At 38.8% G+C, this 18,683-nt stretch overlaps 1 protein-coding gene across 6 annotated transcripts in view; it reads left to right on the top strand.

Moving 5' to 3' along the window:
• The window catches only part of DAB2 (DAB adaptor protein 2), a 277,601-nt gene that overhangs the window by 246,783 nt on the left and 12,135 nt on the right, over positions 1-18,683 (top strand). For 4 of the 6 annotated variants that reach the window (XM_084880577.1, XM_084880578.1, XM_084880579.1 and 1 more), the window contains 8 exons: positions 9,073-9,265; positions 10,208-10,347; positions 11,010-11,108; positions 11,648-11,779; positions 12,497-12,577; positions 13,032-13,058; positions 13,287-13,340; positions 13,931-13,993. In XM_084880577.1, coding sequence (XP_084736703.1) covers positions 9,073-9,265; positions 10,208-10,347; positions 11,010-11,108; positions 11,648-11,779; positions 12,497-12,577; positions 13,032-13,058; positions 13,287-13,340; positions 13,931-13,993 — 789 coding nt within the window. Of the gene's footprint in view, positions 1-5,355; positions 5,448-9,072; positions 9,266-10,207; positions 10,348-11,009; positions 11,109-11,647; positions 11,780-12,496; positions 12,578-13,031; positions 13,059-13,286; positions 13,341-13,930; positions 13,994-18,683 lie in introns of those variants that run through there. The other 2 variants (XM_084880576.1, XM_084880575.1) reach the window with 2 other exon arrangements.

Here is an 18,683-nt window from a genome sequence, read left to right as displayed (position 1 = left end):
GGGAAGAGGTTTGGTTTTCAAGTTGCTGATTCTCTGTAAACCTGAAATTCAACAAATAAGTAGACTATCCCTTTGTGTTTTTAAATGACATTTTTTTCTTTTGTCTTGAGAGCAGCCTGCTCTTCTCTAAGGGAAATGAGCTAAATCATGAAGAATCCTTCTAAAAGTGAATATATAAATGGCCTGGAGAAATCTATAAATGTAGGGCTCTGCCTGAAAGGGAAGTCACATTGGGATTTGGTATAATTCAGCCAGATGAATTAAAGATCAAGCCAAATATCAAGCCATGCTTGTAGCACTGGCTTTTGGAAGAGGACAAATTTAAGATTGCCTGCTTGCTTTTAATGTGGTCTGATGTGCTTACATCATAAAATAATTCTATTGGTGTTTACAGCTTAACGTTTCAAATGCAGGTGCTTCTAAATAACATGCTTTTTAAACTTTCAACATCCACCTAGATCTTCAAGATGACTATTGTAATGGCACTTGAGGCAAGGGAAACCTGTTTAACAGGTTTATGTGCATAAGCATCATAGGTGACATCACAGAGAGACTCAGATGGATGAACTATTGTCCCCTATTGTCCACGTGCTAGATAATGCTGTACATCTGTATCAACTGCATCTGGGATCGATCGTTTTACTTGGGTGTGAGAAAGCACAACTGGATGTTGTGTGTTCTAATAAACAAACTCCTTAGACTCATTTATATGAATTATTTAAGATATAGCTTAGAACCAGGTGGAGGATTTAATTTTGGTAGAATTATCTACCCTGAGAAATGATAGACATGAAAACAATGAGGTCTTTACAGGTCAATTTGGGTAAGAATACATAGGTATGAGGGAGGATATTACAAAGAGTATGAATTGTGTCATTGTATTTACCTAGGAATCAATGGGTACACTGATAGTTATTTTCCCTCACCTTGACTTCTTAGCTGTTTTACTATCTTTCCTGCAAGTATCAAACATAGTATCCATTGTACATTTAGATGCCGAATTAAAAAAATCATGTGTTGCCGTGTTTTTGTACCAGTTTCATACTGCTTCTCCTCAAATCGCTGGCCCTTGCAATAGAAAATTTCTAGAGACTCCATGGTAGTAGTGGCATTTTAGAAAACATTTAAAACCCTAAAAATGTTTATGTAAATTTCTCATTCTTTAGAACTCTCTCTTCCCTTGGATTTAGGATGAGAGGAGAGCAGAATGAAATTTAGTATCCTATGCCATCAAATTGTACAAAATAGAGCTCTTCTAAATTCAACCTTTAATTTCCAGGTGCTCAGCCCAGTTATCTATGAACACTGTAGCTTTTTGAAATCTTCTTTCTTCTTCATACTCTTTTGGTATACTTCCTGGTTACTGTCATTTCATAGCTAGACATACCAAACCATGTGAGGGCCCCCTCTGTCCTTGTCACTGTAGCATGGGGTATCCCCAGCCCATGGCAGCAACCCAGTGTAGACTGGTGTGCTACCACTAAAACATGATTTTGTCCACTGAAGCATGTGCCCTGGTGACTGAAACAGCCACTGTGTCACTGGTCCTGCAGTGAAGTCTTGAAGGGGAGAATGTTTAGCCAAGTCCTGCCATGGCCCTCTTGTCATACAGCTCTTTCAGTGTGCTCATATATACCACCCACCAGCCACTTGAGGCCTGTCCAAGTGCCAAGGTATCTTCTGGGTGAGATGGGAACCCTCTGAGCCTAGGATTTTATTCTAGACATTTTACCTTCTACCTACTCTCTAACCATAAGGACTTTCCCCTCTCCTGCACCCCTCACCTTGTGTTGGACCATTTCAGTCTATTGTCCATTTCCCATAAATGGCTCAGCTTGCTATACACAATTACTCAGCTTGCTATAGACTTAAAACTATTGTACTTTTAAGTCTAAAGCCCAAGGTATATGGGAAAGAATAGCTTTTTTCAAATCCCTCCCACCCCACAAAAGCCGTATTATCCTTTTTCCCAAAACAGTGAACTCCTAATAGCCTTTCCTTGGAATTAATGAGAATCACTCATGGCTTCTTCCACAGGTGACTCAATATCTATCTAATAAAAAGAGGACTGGCTGATGAATATGACCTTGAACTCAAGGATGTAGTCATTACGTTGCCGATCTCTTTCCCACATGACATGTACAAAAGAAACAATAATAGATAAGAAAGCAAATATTTTATAATTAGGAGGTTCAGGAATCAATGACCCCCAGATGCAGAGCTCTGGTGATTCTGGTGATACTAGACACTAGACTAGAAATCTCCCATTCCCTTTTTCATGCCAAGTTATGCTCACTTTATTGTCCTGCCCAGCTCACTTGAGATACACAGAGCCACATGTCCCAGAGCCTAGTGATCCATGTCCAGATAGTCCCTGGTGTCAGAGGAACCGTGTCAGAGCATAGCTCAAATGATCCAATGCCAGCATTGTAAAGCAATGTTGGAAACTTCCAATACTTCGAGGTCACCTCCTTCCTTTTGTTAAAGTGACTTAAAAGACAAAGTTGAATCTGTTTTCCTGTTCTGTTTTATCTAAGCTGGAAGAGGTCACACTCAAGATCTGAGGTGGAATAACTCATTGACTATAGTATTAAAGTTGAGATGGGCAGGCTCTCTAATTTTAGTTCATTGAACTACAAGCCTCATGTGTCCACCTTCACAAAAATTCCACATGGTCAAAGGACCTCAGGGACATTCCAACACTGCTCCTTTTTATAGGGTCTGAATAAGTATAAGGAGGACTCTAGATTCAATCCCCTCTGTATGCCTTTGTTCAAACAAGTATATTATCTGTGCCCCACTTTTCCAAGATACTGGAGTAACTCTCATTATGAATTTATACCTTCTGCTAGTTCTAACCCTAGAATTAAGTGTTCAAAGTTATTGTATTGAAATAACTGAATGATACCATTATAGAGTTGATCATAAACTTAATACGTCAGTTCAACTTGTGAACAATGTTTAGACATTTCTAGTGAATTGGTTGCTAAGCTTAGTCTAGAGAATGGACTTTCATTTGAATTGTAGTAAGCTCATTTTTAAAGCTTAAAGTCTCCCAAACACTCTTTATTATGATTACTATTCTTTAGGCCTACTAGAGCTATTCTTAATAAAAACTTATTTTTAAAAACAAAATGGGTGGGGGTGAATACAAAATTAGGAGAGGTCATAATGACTCAAGAATAAGAACTTATGCCAACATAAGAACTCAAACTTCCTACCATGCTTTAAAAAAAACCAAACAAACAAACCCTAAAAGGCCAAGCACTGAATAGTAGAGAATGTACTGAAATAAATTTGAATTCTTTGATCTGTGAGTTGCGTCTCAAACCTAGCCAAATACTTTCTTCCCCACAGCCAAATCAACATTAATGAGCCATTTTGACCAAGTAGGACTCCAGCGACCTAGGCAAGAAAGAATTCAGCACGATGTATAATTAGACCCATAAAATCCTTTTTCTGTTTTGGTTCAGAAAACATCTGTGAAATTCCATTTCAAACTATTCTGCTATTTTCTTGTTCTTTGCTTGGTATATCTACTAAATGGCAGTCCAGTCTCTATATATAATGGGCTTTGTAGAGCCTTCCTAAAATATAGTTTTAAAAAAACTGACACACATAATCTCTAGGAATAAAACAGTAGAGTCTCATGTTAAGATCTAGATTTCTCTTGGTACCAACTCTATCCACAATCAGTTATGTAACCATTAGACAAATTATACACTCTTGTCCTCAGTTTCCTAACCTTTATAATGAAAGGGTGTGACCAAATTATTCCCCAGGTTTCTTCCAGCTCAATAGGCTAACCCAGTAGTTGGCAAACCGCTTGCTCGCGAGCCACATGAGGCTCTTGGGCCTCTTGAGTGTGGCTATTCCACAAAATACCACGGCCTGGGTGAATCTATTTTGAAGAAGTGGTGTTAGAAGAAGTTTAAGCTTAAAAAATTTGGCTCTCCAAAGAAATTTCAATCGTTGTACTGTTGATATTTGGCTCTGTGGACGAATGAGTTTGCCAACCACTAGCCTAACCCACTAGCTGTTTCTTTTAACAGGACAAATGATTGTGGAAGTAAACCATTGGACCTCACACTTGTCAATACATTGGAATCATTTGGGACTCTACAATATACAGATACCTGAGTTCCTTGTCCAGAGAGTCTGGTTTAATTGCTTTGCATAGGCATGGACATTGACAGTTTAAGAGCTCTCCAGTGATCTGAGTTAGACCTTTAAAACTGAAAGTAGTAATGGTGTAGGCTTAGGGTAGACTCAGGATCCATTAGAACAGACATCTATGGATAACATGCAGTAGATTTTTGTCCCCACAGTCCCGTTTCCATCAGAAACTGCTCTGTAGGCTCAGAAGCCAGAGTTGAACAGAAAGTGACTCCAACATTGGCATACACTCTCATTTTTTTCACCTGGGCCTTACTAATTAAAGCACTATATTCCTCCATGTTTCTATTTACTAGCTGTTTATTTATTGGTCCCAGTCAGTTGTTCTGCAACTGTTTAAATACTTGCTGTGGAAAGCAGTGTTGGATGCAATATAAGATTGCACAACACATAGTATCTATGAAGCCTAGCTTTGATTTAATCACAGCTGCCATTTGTTAAGCACTTTCCGTTTATATGCAAGGCACTGAGGTCTCTGCATAAGTTCTTATTGATTTCTCATAACAATTCTGTAAACTGTATTCCCATTTTACAGGTAAAGAAATAAATGTGACTTAAGTTGACTCAGCCACAGAGCTACATGACTGTGAAGTTATCTAAGATTCCGTAGCCTGAACTCTCAGCTGCTATGCAATCTCACCTCTGCTCACAGTGAACTGCAGAGGGAACTCGTAAATCTGGTCAGACTTGGTTCCAAAGATAGGGAACAGCCTCTTGGTTCAGGGCTCTTTGTGTCCGCTCAGTCCCAAAGCATCCCTTCCAAGGGTTAAAAGCAATGATACTTGCTCTCTGTAAATGCCTAACTTGTGTATACCTCCTTGACTCGTGTTTTGTTACTGAGGCCCCTACAGCTGTGTCAGCATTTGCAAGCAAATCTTTTAAGGATTCCTTTTCAGTGTGCATTTGTGTAGACTCACCTCCCCAATTCAAGAGGCTACTCAGATCTTCCTGTCTACTCAGCGTGGCTTTGCAGGGTAGAGTAAGCCTTCCTAAAAGCATAGGCATCTAAGCAGCTAAGGGAGAAAGGGGTTACATCAAGTTTCAGAAACAGCCTAACTTCACTGCCTCATTTTTGGCAACCTTCCTTATTCTCAAAAGGCTGCTTTGAAAATAGTGGTGAAGGCTGTGCGCTGCCCTCTTGGACCCTGAGATCTGCCTTAGAGGTTAATATTTCACATGCCCTAATGTAGTACCTCAGCCGAGACAGGCATAAAGTTCTAAAGGACAAGGAAATACATTCTGTGACCGGTACAAAGTTCTGGATGCTCTTGGTAAAGATGTTTATGTTGCTTTGTTCTTGACTCTCCTTAACTCCCCTGTGTCTGTATATCTGGCTCTTCCTGAAAATGTTGCTTATATCTTAAAGTCAATAGGATTATGACTTTGAAAGCAACTTATAATATACAGGTTAAAATCAGTGAGCTTAAAAAAAATAAAGAGTAGCAGCATATATAGTAGAAACAGGGACATAGATCATGTTCAGTTTTGAGCTCAGAGACTTATTAGCACATAATCTTGTGTCACTGAGTCCATTTCATTCTTCATAAAGTAGAGACACATGCTGTTTCATGGAGCTGACAGGATAACTGTTTTAAGTGCTTGGTAGGTTGGGTGTTTGTCTCATTCCCCTTACCATTAAAAATAGATTCACTACCATTTGTGGAACAGGCCTACTGTTAAATAAGTCCTTAACTCAAGTTACTCCCTTTATCAGTATTTTGAGTCTGACTAAGCAATTTCTTCTCTGCTCTGTGTAATTAGGGCTAGAAGGTAGACTGGGCAGAAGGTGGTACGTTGGTGTCAGGATATTGCTTTAGAATACTGGAATTATTCATTAGTATCATTGCTGATACCAATATATCCCTACTGATGGAAAAGATAAGCAAGAATAAGGAAGTGCCAGCCAAGTTTGACTCTACATGTGTTCTTAGGCCAAGCATTCCAGGCTTCTAAATACTGGATGTCTTGCATGTATAACTTTAAGGGCTAAACAAGCTATAGCAGATTAGCAGATTTTTTAATTAATTTTTTAATTTTTATTTTAGTGCAAAGGACATAGTTGTCTTAAGATGACTCACGGTGTTCTGGTTTACATTTCTCAGAGCCTTCTCAGAAAAGATGTTGCAAGCTCCGAAATCTCTCCTAGTCATCTGATTCTTATGCCATGGAAAGGGGAAGTCTTCACATTCTTTCAGGGAGGTTTGTAAAGTCCAAAATCCAAGCTAGATATCTTTTCTCAAGTGGAAGCAAATTTTATTGACTTAGCAAAGTTTCATTTACAAATTTGTTCTACATTAGGCCTCAAGAAGGAGTTAAGAATATACAGTAACTTTAGATCTTCATTTGGTTCCAGGTATATTTTCCATTTCTCTGCTCAAGCTTCTAATGAAGGAAGCAGCTTGTCCCTAAAAACTAGAACCAGTTAGGTTTAGATGGGGAGCTGTTCAGGTAACCCTTTGCATATGTGTTGAGCTTGAATTTGTGACCCCTACCTTATGCTAACATTCATTGTGTATGTCTCCTGATTAATGTTGTGCTTATGGTCAGAGGGGTCCCAGGGAACCTAATGAATGAGAAGAGTATACATTCTAGTTGTTATATACCCACTCCCCCCCCCCCCCGCCCCCTCTTATATAAGATCTTTGGTCTTACTAGAGCTTAAAACAGACCCAATAACTCAATGCAATCTAGAGTTATTTTTAAGCTATGCCTTGATTGGTAAGTGTTAGAACTGGACATATCTTTCGGCAACCGCAGCAGGTATATAACAGCATCTCTGTAGCTATTATGAGATTTCTCATATGAGATTCATCACTGTCACATCTGAGGAACCCTGGCTTGGGGCCAGACAGCCTGCATCTGTGTAAGTTACAACCTCTGTGCCTTGGCTTTCCCTCAGGGAAAGTGAAATCACACTGTATCCTAATACTCAGGGTTATTGTAAATTTTGGAGTTAATGCAGGTAAAAGGCTAATAGTGTTTGGCCCCCAAAGATGTCTTAAGTACAAAAAGCTTTGGCCCAGCCAACATGGCTCACTGGTTGAGCATAGGCCTGTGAACCAGTAGGTCACTATTCGATTCCTAGTCAGGGCACATACCCAGATTGGGGGCTCAATTCCCAGTGTGGGGCCTGCAGGAGGCAGCCAATTAGTGGTTCTCTCTCATCATTGATGTTTCTATCTTTCCCTCTCTCTGACTTCCTCTCTGAAATCAAAAGTATATAATTTTTTTTTAAAATAAAGAAAAGAACCTTCTACTCTGTAAGACATCCACGTGCAGAGACTTCTCTATGGCTCCTTACTATCTAGGTGTCTTTGAGCAAAACTAACAACTAAATCTCCAAATGAAATAATTCAGATAACATTAACCATACATACATTTATGTATTTATGTATTTGCTCTCAAAGACTATTAAGACAACAGGACTATTTAATAACTTATGAAGAGCCCTAGCCAGTTTGGCTCAGTGGATAGAGCATTGGACTGTGGACCAAAGGGTTCCAGGTTTGATTTTGGTCAAGGGTACATACCTCGGTTGCAGGCTCCTCCCTGTCCCAGGCCTTGGTCAGGGCATGTGCAGGAGGCAACCAGTTGATGTGCTCTCACATCAATATTTCTCTCCGTCTTTCTCTCTTCCACTCTCTCTAAAAATCAATGGAAAATATCCTTGGGTGAGGATTTAAAAGATAAAATAAATTTTAAAAATATAAAAACTCATGGGGGATTAAGTACTGACCTTCAGGAGAACATGTTGACATTCATGAAGCAAGTAAGTGGCAGTTGAAGCTTATTGAGCAAAAACTTGAAACTTACTTTTTGTCCTTTAACTATCTAGCAAACAGTACATATTCCCATGTGATAGACTTGATCCTTGAATTAAAAAGCTCAAAAAAAAAAAAAAAAAAAAGGGTGCTGTAGGCATAGAATTAAGAGGGATTTTGTGGGTACACCAGCCTGTTGGTCATCTTAACAGGATAACAGACAGACTGTGAAAGGCTTTTCTTTGTCTTTGGTCTTCATTCCAGGTAGAAAGTTAACCTGTCTCTAGCTCTCTCAGCTGCTGTGTAGAAACTTTGACTCTTGGGGGAGGGGTGGAAGAAAGTTTTGAAACATTAGTTCACTTCCATTAGCGCTTATAATGACTCTGCATTTTTCTGTTTTACCTACTGTGCTACATGAGGGAGCTTTATGAGAGCATATACCACAACCATGTTGAGGATAGTAACACTAAATAATAGTATAAAAGTATTCACATGCAATTAATTAATTATACAAAAGACACCACATAAATTATGATATGTGTAAGGGTTAATTTCAAAAGTGGGTGTCTTTTAAAGAATAGTGCTTATATTATAGATAGCCCTGGAGGTTAGATGTAGAATCCTAACATTTTTAAAATATTAATATGAATAAGATAAAATATATAACTCTACACTTGACACTGCCTTTACAGTTAAAGAATTTTTTGAGGACCAGAATATATAATACCCAGTTTCACATTCCAGTTGCTATATTTTTAAGCTCAGCATTCCATTTATTTCTATTTTGCTATAAAGCCTTATTTTTCTGTGTGTGACACATTTTGATCCCTATCTTTCATACTAGATTTTTATGCCAAAGATCCAACACAAGCTACTTAGCTAGATAATCATTACATGTTACCAGATACCAATTGACTAAAGGAAAACCTGGTGAACACCTTCTTTCCATTTTGGAAACCTCAAAGAAAACACTCCTACCCACTCCCCTGCTTTCAGAGTTCAGTCTGATAGAGGAGAAAGAACAAAATGAGTCTGAAGAACTGCGCTCGAGAATCACTCGTGGTAGGCCTGTTACGGCACAAAGTCTGGCTTTGCTGTGTTATAACCTAATTACGCCTCTAACCTCTGCCTACAGGTGTCTGCAGTCGGTTATGTTCTTTTGAGACCTTGCCATCAGGGAGTGCCTGGTGTCACTGAGTGTCTGCTGGTGCTAGCGTTTGCTGTCTGCCTTCTTGCCATGTCTAACGAAGTGGAAACCAGTACATCGAATGGTCAGCCTGACCAACAGGCCGCACCAAAAGCACCGTCGAAGAAGGAGAAGAAGAAAGGTACGGAGAAATCCTCCTGAGGCCACCGAGGGGAGCTCGTGGCGGTTACCTCTGGAGAAAGGAGAAGTTCAAGGAAAAGGAAGAGCTAGCCCTGGTGTGGCTTCACCCTGAGGCTGGTCTCCAGTCCTGAGCAGGAGAGTTGGAGTTGGGTTCACTCCGTACACAGGACGTGGCTCTGAATCCTGTGATTGCCCCAGGTCCTGCCAGGCAGCTCTCATGCCATCTAGTTCAGTTGATAAATCAACTATCAATTAACATCTGGTTATAGTTCAGTAACCTATAGACCAGGTTGCTGTTTTTAAAAACTAAGACCTTTGTTTTATAGACCCTTGGTCTTCACCTGAAGTACCACTACAAAGTGCCAGTCTTAATCACTCATAGCTTGAAAATATTGCGTGACTGGCCTGTTTTTCACTTCTACATTTTAGCAATGGAAATGAGACCACACAGGCCTTTTTAAGAGAAGCAAAAGAAGTTATGAAGGTGGGATAATTACCTTAAGAGATTTTCAAAGAAATTTACTCATAATTCCCTTTTGCCTTTTTGACAGTTCAAAATGCTGGTAAATTGTGTAGTGCCTTATTTTTCTTTTATTAAAAAACAATTTATTATTAAAGTATTATTCTCCTTATATTTTTTTAAAAGTATTTTAAAATTATAATGAATATCCTCAGGTCCCACCTCACATGGTTCCATAAATTTCCCATAATTCAGTCCATTTTGCACCTTTTAAGAGTTTATTTTCTCTCCATCCCAACATCTTATACAGTATTAAAGAGCATGGTTTTACTCAAAGGAAGTGAGAATAAGGATAGAATATTGCACACTTAGTCAATCATAGTATAAGCAAGATTTGTAGATTCCGGAACATATTTGATGATACATGGGGCTGATATTTAAATACATTTATAAACTTTATCCTATATTTCTTTCTTTTCTCAGGCTCAGAAAAGACAGATGAGTATCTTTTGGCCAGATTCAAAGGTGATGGTGTGAAATACAAGGCCAAGCTCATTGGCATTGATGATGTGCCAGATGCAAGAGGAGATAAAATGAGCCAAGATTCTATGATGAAACTAAAGGTAAAAGGCAGAAAGCATGCTTTACCTCTGTCTTCACCAAATGGCCAACAGAAGGAATTAGATGGGAAGTTTGTATTTACCTATATCTCAATTATTCAAGAGGAAACATTTCTAATCACATAATCTATCCAATGGCACCTCAATTGATGATTAGCCATGAGATTGTTTGCATATTCTGAGTGGTGTTCTAGTGTAGCAGGACTTGCCTTGCCTTTTGCTTTGGGCAGATCCAAGTTTCAACCCTGGAAGTCTTCAGGTAAAAGTTGGACTCTACTTGGAAACTGGTCTTCCTTAGTGTTTGCCCTTTGATTTTCTGAATTTTTGAATTCCAGCACTGTCACTATGTGAAACCAATTAAATAATACTTGTTAAGTGAGACAAGACCTAGAAGTAACACCTTTGAAAAACTTCTGGTACATTCTTCTTGTCTTTACCAATGACAGTTCTGAGATCAAAAGAATTAAAATGGCTTGTCCAAGTTCACAGAACTGGTGATGTCCTGGCTCAACACCCTCCATTCCTTCTAGCTCTCTTATGCAGGGTGTTTAGGCCTTTCATAGATGGTAAATGAAGCTGAAAACAGAGCTGCCTTTTAAGGTTTAGTATCAGAAGCATCATAGGGTGGTTTTAACTACGTTTTCTTGTTTTCCTAACCTGATCAGGGCATGGCGGCGGCTGGTCGGTCTCAGGGACAACACAAACAGAGGATCTGGGTCAACATTTCCCTTTCTGGGATCAAAATAATTGATGAGAAAACTGGGGTAAGAATTCACTTTATCCGAAACTTTTCTGACCACCTGAATTTGACAAACAATTTGCAACTAAATTTTAGCTCCCCTTTTTCCTTTTCAAAATTCTGTAGGGGGAAAAAAAAAAAAAGAAAAGAAAAAATATATATATCACTTCTCTAGATGTAAAGGCAGAAAACAGGGTAGGGGGTGGGGAGCTAAGTCACTTTATCTTGAAATTTGTTTCCTCTAATGACGTGTCTAGTCTATAAACACCTCTATGCTATAATATCACATGGGTATTCTTTTTGACCCCAGGTATAAGAACTAGATTAATACTAACCTTTGGTTTGTGATGCTATCGTAGGTCTATGCATGGGTCTTATTTTAATATAGAGGGTTAGGGAAAAGTAAGCTTTCAGTTGTATTGTATTAATAATAAATTACTAATAAATAATAATACAAGAATAGCCTGGCTGGTGTTGCTCAGTGGTCTGATGCTTAGCTGTGCTAGCCTATAAATAGATGCTAGTCTTCCTAGTAAATCATGTATTTTTGTCCCTGTTTTTCAGGTGATAGAGCACGAACATCCAGTAAATAAGATTTCTTTCATTGCCCGTGATGTGACAGACAACCGGGCATTTGGTTATGTGTGTGGAGCAGAAGGCCAGCATCAGTTTTTTGCCATAAAAACAGGGCAACAGGTTAGTGCTAAGCCTTGAGGTATTTCTGGAGGGGTATATATCCTAAGTGGAGTGTCTATCACTCAACTAGAGAGCTTTCTAGAAACAACTGATGATAGGGGGAGGGGTAAACAATTATTCAAATAATAACTATGTTTATTGGTCTAAAGCAGTGGTCGGCAACTCATTGGCCAACAGAGCCAAATATTAACGGTACAACGATCGAAATTTCTTTTGAGAGCCAAGTTTTTTAGATTTAAACTTCTCCTAACGCCACTTCTTCAAAATAGACTCATCCAGGCCGTGGTATTTTGTGGAAGAGCCACACTCAAGGGGCCAAAGAGCCACATGTGGCTCGTGAGCCACAGTTTGCCGATCAGGGGTCTAAGGGATCATTTTTGAAATGTCATTGATTCCCATGGAGCACGTGGCACAAGGATATTCTTATAAGGTGAATGCTGATTATAGAATAATAGCAAATTATTCCTAGAAATGTGGAGGGACTTGGAAAATTATCATGGTGTTTCTTGTTTGTTCTACGTATTTATTCGCCCTGCTGTCTTTTTTGTATCTGGGGGTGGTGATGGGAGTGGGGGTTACTCCAAATAAAACAGGGGAGCAGAGTGAGGAGCTTTAAGAAAAAGGGGAGTTTGGAGTACTAAATAAGAACTGATGGGAAATAAAGGGGAAAAAATAGTAAGATTAAAATACTGATAAAGATGCTTTCTCTTCCTTCAGGCTGAGCCATTAGTCATTGATCTGAAAGACCTTTTTCAAGTTATCTATAACGTGAAGAAAAAGGAAGAAGAAAAGAAAAAGGCAAGTTCTACCCCATACAGGTTCTGATAAACTTCAGACAGTATTAGGACAATATGCGAACATTATGTAAACATTGCCTGTCTGGAGAATTGGCTTCTATGTAGATCTCCAAAGTATGTAAAGCAGAGAAATGTATTTTCTCTTCTTCCAAAACAGCAGGGCAATGGATGGGCGTTATCATTAAGCATTTATTTCTAGTCCCTGACTCCTGTCTTTTCTCCCTACAAGCTTCACAGTGATTCTAAAGACTATGCAGGATTACCAAGTTTAAGTTCAGGAACTCTGTTCAAATCCAATATTAATGTAAAAAGGGGTGGGGACTATAGAGTAAGATAATATGCAAGAGTCTCTTTTGCTTGTGCCTTTGAACCAATAGATAGGTATATTTGTTCTTTTATTTAACTCATTTTAACTATAATTAACTAGGTCACTGAATTTGTGTCTTTCTTTTTAGATGGAAGAAGCCAACAATGCAGTTGAGGTATCTTCTCTCTTTGTGAATTGTGATGTGTGACGTGTATAAGCCCGCGTTTGCTCCCTGCCCAGCATGCTCCCCTTCTGGCTTATTGCTCTGTGTTCATGACCCTTCTGTTCATGGAAGACGTATGGTTGAATGATCAGGGCCAAAATTATAACCGCTTAGCAAGCCAATACACTAGGAAATTAAAACTTACCAACGAAACCCTTAAATACTTGTCATCTTTTTCAGAATGGAAGCGAGGCCCTAATGAATCTTGATGACCAAACTAACAAGCTGAAATTGGTATGTATGTGACTTTTTATGATTCTTGCTTACCGGAATGTGGGTTTTACTTCCTGTAGCTGTTGCAAAGACAGAATCTGTATGAAAATCTAATTGCTACAACTAACATTGATGTTAATATAAAAGGCAATCTTTTTAGTAAAGACATCTAAATCTAATCCAAATACATTTTTTATTGATTTCAGAGAGGAAGGGAGAAGGAGAAAGATAGAAACATCAATGATGAGAGAGAATCACTGATTGGCTGCCCTCTGCACAGCCCCCATTGGGGATCTAACCTGCAACCCAGGCATGTGCCCTTGACTGGAATCAAACCTGGAACCCTTCAGTCTCTGGGCCGACGCTTCATCCACTGGACCAAACCAGCTGGGGCTCAAATATTTTTTAGAGTTTTGACCAGATGGATTTGTTTGGGTACCTGTCAATACTTCCTGACCTAAATCGCCCAATATCAAATCTGTACTAGTTAAATGAAAATTCAATTGTGATGGCCATTTTCCTAAACGTTTGTTTAGGAAACAATTACGACAATATACAAACTAATCTTTTTGAGTAGACACATCTGAATCTAATCCAAATACTTTTTTAAGGCTGTTGACCGGATGGATTTGTTTGGGGACATGTCTACACCTCCTGACCTAAATAGTCCAACAGTAAGTGTCTGTTTTTAAATTTGCAATGTAATGGAAATGACATCTATGACTCAAATTGGCAATTAACCAGAAATCTTGAGCATCTTTATAGAAACTTGGAATGTGGCAGCTGATTTTTTCTACGTAAAGTGGAAATGGCTGCCAGAACAAATTTGCATATTAAGCCACCATGGGAACCTGTCAGGACTAATTCAGATACTTAATATTGCTTAGATATTAAATCTGAGCAATAGGTCAGACAATGTAGTCCTTCTTGGTATTACTTAGGATCAGAAGGAGGAGTTGAATAATAATTCTTGGCATAAGCCTATTCGAAGGAAGTATGTTTGTTAAATGATTAATTGTGAAGTCTCCTGACCTCTCCATTTATTTTTTATTCTTTCTTTGTGAGTTAGCATAAGCTTGGTGTGAAGCAAGATTTAAAACAAACAAGAGGCTCCGTTATGTTTACCCAAGACATTGTTTACCCAAGTCCTCGTTTAAAAAAAAAAAAAGTTTCTCATTTTTTTGCAGGATATTAAAGTGTATCAAATGTTCTTAATATTGAGGCTAGAGTAACATTTTCCTTTACAGATATGAAAATGGTAATTCTGGGAAAAAAATTTACCAAAGAAAGAGGTTCAAATTCAACACAAAAACCCAAGTCTCAGACCTTCCAAAACAGGCCTCCAGTGAAATTACTCATGTAATTTTGAATGGCTTTTTACAACTTCGCTTATTTTTTTAATAGTTTCTTGAATGCCTGCTACTTGCCGGGCACAGCAATGAGATGCACAATGTCAATGACATCATTGAAGCCCATTAAATAGGAGGAGGACAACATTAAAACCAATAAAAAAGCTTATTAGCGGATGTTAATTATAAGGTATTTACCTGGCTTTAGAGGGTCAGCTAAGAGTGCTGAGTGAATTTCCAGGCTTGAACATAAAAGATGAGAAGGCAATAACCAGACAAAAGAGTACGGTCTATCTAGGAGTCTCTGACATCAGGGAATTATTACTCAAGCCTATATGACCAAGAAGGTCATTGGAAATAAAACCACAGCAGACCAGAGACTGGGCAAGTCTCACTGGCCCCAGAGTATTGCAGGGAATGCCAGGTCCAGGAAACTTCACATACAATGCTGAAGTTGAAGTGAGAAGGAGCAGGGGCGGGGTACCCCCCCTCTCAGTCTCCAAGCCTATAAGATTCACACTGCATAACTGCACTGTGGAGGCCTCAAAGCCACCACAGAGAAGCCTGTCCACTGTTCTTTGAAGCAGGGTGTCCTAACTCACTTGCCTGTAGAACCTGTCATTCTTCACAATGTCTGTTACCGTTCTAAGGAGAAACTTGGTAAAATACAGGATTAGACAGCCCTAGAAGATTCACCCCAGCTCTGAAACCGATGTCTGAAAAGCATGCTGCCTAAGTATAACTGACATTCAAGTTAATTGAAAGAGATCAGAACACTCGGCCTCTGAAGCAGTTTCCATGGGGTAGACAAGGAAGCACTGACTGCTTCGTCTGCTTCTGTAGCCTTCTGGAAAGTTATGAAAAAGGAAATGGAGAGCAGCTTGAGTAAGCCTGAGTCTTATTGATATTAGACTTCATACATTTTATGAATTTTTGATCTATCAATAACAACAGATTAAGAAATAAATACCGGGAAGAAAAATAAATAAATAAATAAATAAATACCATCAAAAGTAGATGGTATGTTAAAAGTAAGAGAATCCCAACAGCACTAATTATGTGCTGGTCAGACTTTGCCAGCACATCCTAACAGATTGACTTTATATTCATAGGTCACAAAATAAACTTATCTTTACTTGATAAAACCAGCATGTCTTAAAAGATTCAAATCTTACAGTAGTTGCTTTGGAAGAGATAAAGAGAGAAGAAATCTCAATTATCTAAACTTTATTAGTTAGGCCCTGTCCCTCCTGAAACATGTATACAGAATAGTTTTACGCATTACAAATAAAGCTTATGTTGCAAACTAAGTAGCATACCTTAGAATGTAACTTTTATTGGAAAACTACTTGAACAATATTCATCCATACTCATCTAAAAAAAGAAAAGAAAATTGTGAAAATTTTGATCATTCAGAGTTACTATGAGAAGAACATAAGGACTGGTCTGCCATCAAGGAGGTTAAAACTGGTGCAGGATGGAGCCAGGGCACAGTGTTGGGGAGGTAAGATGCAGAAAGAGGGCACAGGTGAAGTGAAATAGAGGATCCATGGGAAGAGGCTCTATAAATTATCTGAACTTGAACTGGGTCTTTAAGTGTCTAGGAAAATAGAGTAGTTAGGCTAAATGTAAACTAGGTGCTTCTCCCCAGTTTGAAGGTCTGGCTAATGAAGCTTATTTTAATTCAGGGAGTAGCAGAAAGACACAGAAAGCTTCGGGTAAGGAAGTCCAGGATTTGGCAGTGAGATGTTTAGGTGACATAGCTGCCTAGAGGAGAGCTAGGCTATGGAGTTCAGTAGTTAAGACTTCGTCTCTGGACAGACACCATGTGGTTGCCTGCTGCCCCTCTTGTTAGAGCTCCCTAAGAGCAGGGACTGCATTTCACTCTCCTATCACTAGTGCTTGTCTCTCAGATCCTCCAACGATGGCCATGCGGATGCAGTATTGACATCCAAGGAAAAATGCATGAAGCTCTGACCTAGGAGGTGGATGAGGAGTCTTGCATCTCTTAATCATAGTCTATGAACTAGACCCTTAATCTTTTTTTTAAATTTATCTTTGTTGTTGAAAGTATTGCATATGTCCCCTTTTTTTCCTATGGACCCTTTCCACCCGCCACCCGCCCCCTCCTCTACCTCAGGCCTTCACCACACTATTGTCTGTGTTCATGGTTATGCATATATGCATATAAGGTCTTTGGCGAGAATCTCTCCCCAACCACCACCCCACCACCACCATCCCTCTAAGGTCAAAAGTCTGTTCCATACTTTTATGTCTTTGGATCTGTTTTGTTCATCAGTTTATTTTGTTCATTAGATTCCATATATGAGTGAGATTATGTGATAGGCTCTTCATCTGGAATTAGAAACAGACCTGAGCTGAGGAAAGCCTTATACATTTCACTTATAGGCCGACTATTCAGAAGTCTAACTCTGTGGCTCCTGTTTGGTGTCCTAAGAACTTCTTCTGAAGTATTTGAAAAGGAGAACTCTGCCAGCTGTGACACCCAACTGTTCTAACCAGAGGTGGCTCCTAATGAATGAATAAATACTGAAATCACAAGCATTTGGAGTACATTTTCCTACCTTTTGATTGTTTAAGATCCCAACATTAAGAAGTCTTCCAATCTGTTTCTTTGATTAAAACAAAATTTTAATGACAAGCTCTTTCTTCTGACAAATTCTCTGGTTATAAAGAGAAAAGCTGGTTTTTAAACATTGTGGTTTAGAAGCCAAAAGATAGAATACTACTTAGGTCTGATTTGGGGCCTAAACTTTCTGAAAGTGTATCTTTTTCCTTAAAACAAAAAAGGTTTGCCTACACAGACCTCCTTTTTCTTTTTGAGAATTTTATATTCCCTTGACAGTTGTTTTTGTCTCAAGGATCATAATGTTTAGTGGTCTGTTCAGAGCAATGCTAGAATTCCAACTTCCATTTCAAAGGTGTTTATCGTTTATATTCCTCTGTGGTCAGCACAGTGAAGTATTAATGAACCAAAGTCAGTTAGGAGGAAGGTCTGTCAGTGTGACAGCTCAGTCCCAGGGTGACCCCTAACTAGTGATAAAGATGTGGCAGATTGATCCAACTGGCTGCTCTTATGCTAAGAAGGATGTCTTATCTGACAACTGAGAACCCAGGTAATTAACATGCCAGAAACTGATAGCGAATAGAATTTGTAGAGTTTTGAATTTGGTATGTCCTTCAAATTAACTCTTAAACCCACATCTCCACCATATACATAAATCATACTAGATTATTTATAAAGACAAAGATTAGTTAAATTTATCCTCTAGATAGATAAGCAACTCTTAAGCTATTTTTTTTTAAAATATATTTTTATTGATGTCAGAGAGAGAGAGAGAGAAACATCCGTGATGAGAGGGAATTATTGATTGGCTGTCTCCTGTACGTTGGACCGAGCCTACAACCCAGGCATGTGCCCTTGACGGGAATCGAACCTGGGACCCTTCGGTCCACAGGCCAACACTCTATCCACTGAGCCCAACTGGCTAAGGCTTAAGCTATATTATTTTTAAACTGCACAATACAAGAGGTTAATGTGCCACGTTGTTAGATTATATCCCTATGTTGGATTATCACTTTCTTAGAAGGACATAGACAAAAGGGTGTGTCCAGAGGAGAGGCTAAGAGGATGAAGATGAGAGATCTACCAAGGACTCTGAGTAAATCTACACTAACAACAAAAGAGATTCATTTAGTAGCTAAAAATATTAATATGTCCATAATTCTGATTTCTCATTTTGTTGTTTTGCATCGGCATTGTTGTTATTAATAGCCAGAGTTTTGCTTTTGACATTCAAGTTTTGAAAATAGCATGTATGTGGTTTAGTTTTTGCATTGAAAAAAAAGAAAAAGAAAAAGAACAAAAAGAAAATGAGAGATCTAACTTGGCCAGCACTTTCAAAGATTCTGAAATATTTTAAAAAGCATACCTGACATCTCCCTATAATTGGCCCAAGGAAAGACCAATTCGAGGGGGATATATTAAACTTAA

This window comes from Pipistrellus hanaki (assembly GCF_964339955.1).
Source record: "Pipistrellus hanaki genome assembly, chromosome: 4".
In the NCBI taxonomy this organism is placed as follows: Eukaryota; Metazoa; Chordata; class Mammalia; order Chiroptera; family Vespertilionidae; genus Pipistrellus; species Pipistrellus hanaki.
This window is presented reverse-complemented; position numbering and strand designations above follow the sequence as displayed.